We start from the raw sequence: 8,401 nt of genomic DNA, 5'->3' as shown, positions 1-8,401 counted from the left end.
ATCAATGCACCTGTCAGTCCTTAGAGAGAGAGAGAGAGAGAGACAGTGTGTGTGTGTGTGTGTGTGTGTGTGTGTGTGCGTGCACATACAATGAATATATTTGTAACTAAGTACACAGCCTATTACAATAAGGTAAAATCCATATGTGTGTGTGTGTGTGTGTGTGTGTGTGTGTGTGTGTGTGTGTGTGTGTGTGTGTGTGTGTGTGGGCATGCTCAGATTTCACTTCCTGCTGCAGTTGATGCTCTGTTCAGTCTCAGACTGTGTAATATGGAAAGCTGGCTGGGCTGGGTTGTCACTAACTATCAATAAGGTATCGCTAGTGACATCACAAGAGGGCCGGTTCACCTCTCTTCCTTAAAAAAAAAAAAAAAAAAAAAAATCTCTCTCTAAAAATATACATTAAAAATGTCATAAAACCATCAATATGACACCACGGCCCAAGGATCCATACAGAATCGCACCTAAACAGAAACTGTGAATTTCCAGAGCGTTCAAAATCAATAAGCTTGCGCTCACGATTCAGAGCAGGAAACTAAGATTTTCATGGATACGTTCAAAACCACTAAATAAAAAGTGAGCAGCTGCTTACTCCCAAAACACCACAGTGCACCTCCTTGATGTTGATCTGAACCAGCCTGTTAAAGTGATTCCACACGTATTTTGCACACGCTTGCTTCTTTCACTTCCTCTTCCTCTATACCAGTGTGGCGCTATGAGAAGAACATGTGACTCAGTGGCACTGTGCGTTTGCGTCCCGCAACCTTCTTCTGTCCACAGGTCAGCATCTTTTTTTTTAATCGCGCTGATGCCGAAAATAAATAAATAAATAAATAAACAGGAATGTGGAGCCACGTCTGCTTGTGGTGTCAGTCCTGTCAGCCTGCTGAGTGTCTCTGACAGCAGCTAGAGGTGGACGGATTGGGCCCAGGGTCAAACCAGTGGGTCTCAACTGATGGGACCGTCATCATTTTTTCCTCGTCATGAAGACGCAACCCAAATTTATTCCGCCGTTATAAAAACGCTGGCCCACTTTCCATCACATCTGGTCAATAAATCACTGAATTGATTGAATTGAATTGTGTATCCTGCAAAATAAAAGGCCAACATTTTCCCTATAAATATATATTGTGATACTGCTCTGTGAACAGCTCATCGACCCACTTTTGGGTCACGACCCAGTAGTTGAGAAACGCTGGCGACTCTTTCTGGAAGAACAAGAACAACCCAGCAATTCTCTCTTTTTTTTAAAAAAAAAAATTGTTTGTTTTATTTCGTGCAAGTCGAGGAAGTTGCAAGCGTGCTTTTTGCACGCACATGGATCCAGTGTTGCTCACCAACACCACTGCAATCTAGACAACAGCAGCAACAACTGCAGCAGGCTGAGACTCTGAGCTTTGAGAGGACCAGAGGAGCAGGAAACAGAGTGGCTGCAAGCCCTCTCGCTTACGGAACTACCACAGTGTATGTGTGTGTGTGTGTGTGTGCATGTGTGTGTGTGTAAGCCTGTACAAAGTGCATGACGCCTCACTCTGTGTTTGGCAAAGAGCGGAAGAGGAAGCCGCGAGGTGGGGCCGAGTCTGCAGCCTCTGCGCTTTCTTCCTCTCCTCCTCCATCTCTCTCCGTCTGGCTTTACGTTCTTTACGTTTAAATTCCCGCCCGGGAGGAAATACATCCTGAAGTTGGGAAACACCAGGAAGAAACGGCCCGGTGGCGTTGGTGCTGTGGTGCCAGAGGGGGCATCTGGTTTGAGAACAGAGAGCAGAAGGAGAGCCGCGGTGTGGTCGGGGAGGTGGAGGTGGAGGTGGAGTGAAGACCCAGGGAGGCCACACCATGGCCAGTGAGGAGGCAGCGGAGGAGCTGCAGCTCGATCAGCCGTTCGACTCCACACTTCACCCTGAGCAGAGTGACACAGAGTCTCTGGTAGGAAACTGCTGGGCCCCCGAGCGAGGCCAACATGGCCGCCTTCCTTTCCTCTCTCAGCTTCCTTGTTCTCTTCCTATACTACAAAAAAAAAAAAAAATAGAAATGTTCTTGCATGACTGCGAAATGGCGGCCGACTCGACTCCCTCCCTGTCTGCTGCTGCTGATTTTTGACATTTTTTGTAGGCCCTTCTTGTGAGGCTTGGTTCGCACTTTCTCTATGGTATGTGACTGCCTTGAACACCTCTGACCTGCTGCTGCTGCTGCTGCTGCTGCTGCTGCTGCCGTCTGAGCCCTGAGCTCAAAGCTGCTTTGGCCTGCCGCATTTTCTTGCCGACATGCTTATGTGTGCCAGTGACACTTACATGTGCCAGTAAATGATGATATGTATATATAGATAATCATAATTTGTATATACACAGATATATATATATATATATGTATATACATATATATATATATCTATATATATATATGTATATACATATATATGTATATATACATATATATATACACATATATATATATATATACACACACACATATATAAATATATATATATATACACATATATATATATATATATATATATATATATATATATACACACATATATAAGTATATATGTATATATGTATATATATATATATATATATATATATATATATATATATATATATATATATATATACATATATATATATATATATATATATGTATACATAGTGTGTCCAGTGTGTATTTGGTCTGATTTATGATTTTTATAATGGTAAAAGCATAACATACTGCCCATATAAACATTAATAAAAGTGTATACTTGCAGTTCAATAAAACTCATTTGGTTTTTCCACCCTTAGAACAGTTCTCATTTATATTTCAGAATATATCAGGGTATTGCGCCCAGTTAGCTGCCATCTTGCGCCACAATATTTCTAAGGAAGCCTGGTGTAGACAATCCAGGTGTGGACAGTCCAGCTCTCCTGGGAGGTGAAAGACGCTGCAGTCTAAAATGTAGCCACTTGATGTAGCTGTTTCTTCTTCAAAATCTCCAAACATTACACACTTGGACTTTGAAGACCAAGTGTTGCCGAAGTTCCCATCGTTGTTATCAGTCTCACTCCACTCGCAGTGACGTCGCGTTGCAATCCAAATCCAGTCGGGCCAAAACCCCCGCAGTTGGGTTCGTTACCCCCGTCGGGGGGCTTTCGCAACTGTATTGTGTTGCAGATGGATTACGGCTTTAATGGGCGGCGAGCTGAGGGCCCAGCCTCCGTGTAGACAGACAGACAGCCAGAGCTAAGAAGTTGTAATCAGATCTGCTAAGCTGGACGGCTGGCTGCAGAGTGCTGGGGGGTGGGGTTGTGGGGTTGTGTGTGTGTGTGTGTGTGTGGGGGGGGGGGGGGGGGGGGGGGGGGGGGGCGAGTCCCAGTTATTACACTTTGGCAGGAGGATAAATAGGCAGGAGGTCCACTGAGTGTCTGATCTGATGTCATTACGTTTAAATAATGTGTGCCGTCTCAAGGATTTACGTCTCCTTTTCAGTAAATAAAGGAGGTGGCCACTTTTGTCTACCCTCGTTTTTCCCTTTGGCCCTTGTGGATAAGAAAAGTTTACACAATGTTTGTCTTTGGTTAGACAGTCAGTGGGACGAGATGTGACACAGTGTTGTGAGAGATAACAGAAACACGCAATAGATGGTGCATGGATGGTAGGACTTCAAAATCTAATTTTATGATCTCATGCTGTTTGTTGTGTGAGAAATTTGAATGGTCTGTACTTGTTATATTTAGTCAGGTTTGCCGTTGGTTTTCACCACGTGAAGACACGCTCCTCAAGTGTGCCTGTGACACTGTTTAGCCCGACTCACTCAGCGGTTCGCAACTGTGTTCTTAGAGATACCTGAAGTTGTTCTTGCAGCGGAAAACCACAAATCTGCATGGGTTTTAAAGCAAAAGAAAAAAGAAATAGAAAATGGAATTTGGAAATTGGGAGCTTTATTGATGAAATTGATAATTGGAAAAAAAAAAATCTGCATGTTTTTACACCTTTACCCTGCGTCATATGGGGAATGTCTAGATGTGAATGTAGTCGGGGCTCATTGCAGTCTTCATATACAACATATGTCCTAAAAAGCCAAAACATGAGTTGAGATGAAATGCCATTTACTAGAACGAGTTGTCAGATATTTAGCTTTATTCATTTTTGATGGCATAAATAAATTTGCCAGCCGGACAATCCATCCATCCATCCATCCATCCATCCATCCATCCATCCATCTATCCATCCATCCATCCATCCACCTCCATCCATCCATCCATCCATCCATCCATCCATCTATCCATCCATCCATCCATCCACCTCCATCCATCCATCCATCCATCTATCTCCATCCATCCATCCATCCATCCATCCATCCATCCATCCATCCATCCACCTCCATCCAATACCTGCTATCTCCCGTACGTAGGATCGCAGGGATGTGCAGGTATCCATGTTGTCATAGGACAAAGACTGGCTGGCTGTGTGTGTCTATGGCTGACACACACAAACACACACACAAACACACACACACACACACGCACAAACAGTGTGTTCCCAATTTGACTCACATGCATGTTTTTGGGGTGCGGGAAGAACCTGGAGAATGTGGGGTGAACCCAGGGAGAACATGCAACATGCAACAGTGCAGCTACTGCCATCAGCCGTCAGAACAATACGTGTGACATCCGACGAGAGCATGGCTTGTGGCGAATGGCCGTGATGATTCACAGTGTTGTTTCAAGAAATGAAAGTCAGTGGCCTGAGAAGTTGGCTGGAGCCCCTTGCTGTCAACAACCCACTGCGAGCCACTGCACCAGCAAAAAGCAAAAGTGAAAATAAAACTGAACTGCCTTTTCAGTGTGACAGTGACCTCTATGTTTGTAAAGCTGCGTCATGGCGTTCTAGCTACCACCACCACTGTTACTGTTGCTCTCTTTTGTTTAGGCATTCAGTTAGTGAGTATTAGTGAGATGACTGATGGGTTGTGAGTAGTGAGTTTCATACTTTTCCGTCCTCTGTCTGCTGCTCTGTCTCCCAGTTCAGGCAGCTTTCAGTGTGATTCATGCACATGGCGCTTTTTTTTGTAGCCTCACCTCACCTCAGCAGCTTCCCACCGGGTGTCCACGACTTTTAATCTGTTATGTTTTTTCTCTTTTAAGTCAAACTTTGTATTCTGCTTCCCTCATTTCCTTGAAGCTACTCCCCCTCACAGTCTCCTCTCCCTTCTTTCCCTCTGTGTTCAGGCTGACCCTGGCGGGCTGTCAGTGCTCCAGCAGCTCGGTCTGGACCAGAACTCTGATTTCTCGGACTCCAGCGTGCAGCAGCGGCTGGACGAGCACCGTGAGAGAATACGCAGGGAGATCCGCAAGGAGCTGAAGATCAAAGAAGGGGCCGAGAACCTCCGCAGGGCCACGACTGACAAGAGGAACGCCCAGCAGGTGGAATCGCAACTGCGCAGCTCCAAGCGCAAGCTGGAGGCTCTGCACGCTCAGCTGCAAGAGCTTGACGCACACATTGTGGTCAAAGGCCCCGATGACAACAAAGGTACCGTAAATACCACAAAGAAGACATGGTGTGTTTGCTTCTGGGACAATTTTAAAATGGGGGTCATCTTGACATTATCGAATGTTTCATGTTTCCAGCAGGTTTTATATTTAACATTCTCACTTACGCGTTGATGATAACCACATGTTATTGCACATTCATCTATTTCCATGTACCACTGGCACCAGATCCAGTGGCAGGAAGTTTTGCCCAAATTGTTGATAATGTTGCTAATCATATTAAGTATCTAAGGACTAAAAATATTCTCAATTACATTCAGCCTAATCTTAATAGCTTGTCATTCACTGGTCTATGTTTTGGTCAATAATATTATTGTCATTGGGCTAGTATGATATGTGCATGCGAAATCCTGTTCTAAATAAAAAGATCATTAATACATAATAATCACACATAAACAAGATATGAAACCTCTCAAAGTCCTTACTTTTTTGATAAAAACAAAAAAAAAACAAATAAAACCAAGTGTTGGTCAAACTGTAATGCTACCCAAAACATATTAGATAAACGTTTTATGTACAGCACAAACAGAGTCCATTTTGCAAATGAGCCATGACTTTGAAAAATACAAAACAAATGTCAGGCTTGTGACGAAGGTTCAGGAAAAGGTCAGACTCACGTCCTGCTTTCTGGAAAGAATCAAAAGCTTAAAGATTCTTTCTGCTCTCCAAACAGCATGAAATGAACTTTTGTTGAATATTTTGGACTTATTTTTGGCATAAACACCTCTCCCTAGTCTTGCTGGCAACAGGCAAATTTTAACATCATGTAAAAATTGTAAAAGAATTTTAGAATTTTAATTAATTTTAAGACAAATTAACCATTTAACTTTGCTACTTGTCAAACCAATATGCGTGGTTCATTATGCGAAACCACGGTCCTCTTTGTTGCTTCTTTGTGTGTTTGTATTCGCACTTCCTTGCACATGAGCAAGGACCTGAAGGATCTCTCAGTTATGCAACAATAAAAACCCATGAACTCACCATGCTGTTTTAATTATATTACCTTCATTTTTTTCAAGCCCTTATGTAAAAAAAAAAAGTACTTTATGTACTTGTAATGACATGATGAGAGTTTCACAACGGAACAGTCTTGACACGTGAAATCACCTGTATGTCACTGTTGTGTTGTCAACCACTGCGCCAAAAAGAACTAATGATTCCTCAACCGACCCTTACGCCAGATGACCCCCAGTCCCCGGGATCGCTCAATCGGACATCAGCCAACCAGCAACGCATCGCAGCTCTTCAACGGCAGCTTAACATCGAGCTAAAGGTCAAACAGGGAGCCGAGAACATGATTCCAATATATGCCAACGGAGGCACCAAGGTATTGACGTGAACAACCGTTCTGAAAGGTCCAGTTTGTAATGTAGGGGGATTATGAGATGAAACAGCGATGCCAAGTGGTTACAATTTACATTGCAGCACTCGCATTCGCTCGCCCTCTCCCCCCTGCTCCTGAGCTTGGCAGTGAACTACGGTGGCCTGCGCACACCGTCCACACACCTCTTACACCTCGTCCATCTTCTTCTGGGTTGGTTTATTTGAGGACGCTAGCGTTCACTCGAAATACCAAATGTACTGTCAGGCAGCTGGATTGTCCACACCAGGCTTCCTTAGAAATACAGTGGTGCAAGATGGCAGCTAAATGGTATCTATCTATCTATCTATCTAGCTATCTATCTAGCTATCTATAGATATTCTCAAATACATATATATATATATATATATATATATATATATATATATATATATATATATATATATATATATATATATATATATATATATATACATATATATATATATACATATACACATACAATAACTTTTCTATGTGTAGGAAAATCAAATGAGTTTGATTGCTATGCAAGTTGCACACTTGTATTAATGTATTTATGGGCAGTATATTGATCTTTTACCAATACAAAAATTGTAAATCAGGCCAAATATTACACATTGGACCTCCAATTCCAGCACACTTTTTTATTGACCTTCATGCTGCTGTAATATTTGATTTGTCTGTCTCACCACTGCCTCTCAAGGACAAGAAGCTTCTCCAGACGGCTCAGCAGATGTTGCGGGACAGCAAGACAAAGATTGACATCATCCGTATGCAGATCCGAAAGGCCATGCAGGCCACAGAGCAGTCCGAGGACAACCAGTGTACTTATGACGCTTTTATTTTTTTTTCATCTCTCTCTGTCTCTCTCTCTCTCTCAGCTACCTGTAACACTTTTAGCTCATAAACACTGCATATTTCATGATGCGGATAATAGTGGATCAATGTTTTTCTTCAGAACCTCACACACACTGAGCATTACCGCCGTCCGGCTCTCAAAGCTGAGGGACCGTATTGATGTTCCCGCATCCCTTTGATGTTGCCCAACAACTAAAAGCCACGGCTCATTTAAGAGAGGTCAGGGTGGAGGCAGGACACGTGTGGGAAGCCAGGAAGGGGGCGAAACTGAAAGGCCTGAGCCGGAGCCGACGGGCAGGCTGCAGTGAGCGGAAGGAAGCCATCAAAGATTAAAGAGGATGAAAAGAAAAAGAGCACGGCCGAACCTAAACAGGAAATCCCTCTTATCTCCTTTTTTTTTTTGTCATTCACGTTTCAATTTTCTAGTGCTCTTAGCTCTAAGTTTCAATTCAGCGATTGTTTGTTAATTCTTTAGTGGAGAAGCACAATGAGCAAAAAAAATATCATTGCTCTCAAGACTTTCAAGAGGGGATGAGATGCAAAGTGGCAGATTTAGCTATCAGCTACTTTCCATCAGCAGTCCCTTGGACAGGTGCGCACAAAATCTAGAATTACATGAGGCACAAATATATTTACACGATCCAGAACCTCAAGCGCACACAACAGCTATGCA

At 43.1% G+C, this 8,401-nt stretch overlaps 1 protein-coding gene across 3 annotated transcripts in view; it reads left to right on the top strand.

The window, feature by feature from the left end:
• The window catches only part of pkn1b (protein kinase N1b), a 32,728-nt gene that overhangs the window by 8,584 nt on the left and 15,743 nt on the right, over window positions 1-8,401 (top strand). Inside the window, exons 1-4 of one of the 3 annotated variants that reach the window (XM_076032599.1) lie at window positions 1,488-1,923; window positions 5,208-5,508; window positions 6,710-6,855; window positions 7,574-7,694. In XM_076032599.1, coding sequence (XP_075888714.1) covers window positions 1,834-1,923; window positions 5,208-5,508; window positions 6,710-6,855; window positions 7,574-7,694 — 658 coding nt within the window. In that variant the 5' untranslated portion in view covers window positions 1,488-1,833. Of the gene's footprint in view, window positions 1-1,487; window positions 1,924-5,207; window positions 5,509-6,709; window positions 6,856-7,573; window positions 7,695-8,401 lie in introns of those variants that run through there. The other 2 variants (XM_076032600.1, XM_076032601.1) reach the window with 2 other exon arrangements.

Source organism: Nelusetta ayraudi, unplaced genomic scaffold (assembly GCF_046127955.1).
Source record: "Nelusetta ayraudi isolate G7.1 ecotype Tasmania unplaced genomic scaffold, CSIRO-AGI_Nayr_v1 ptg000034l, whole genome shotgun sequence".
NCBI classification, from domain to species: domain Eukaryota; kingdom Metazoa; phylum Chordata; class Actinopteri; order Tetraodontiformes; family Monacanthidae; genus Nelusetta; species Nelusetta ayraudi.
Note: the sequence above shows the minus strand (reverse complement) of the source record. Positions and strands in the feature narration are given on the sequence as shown.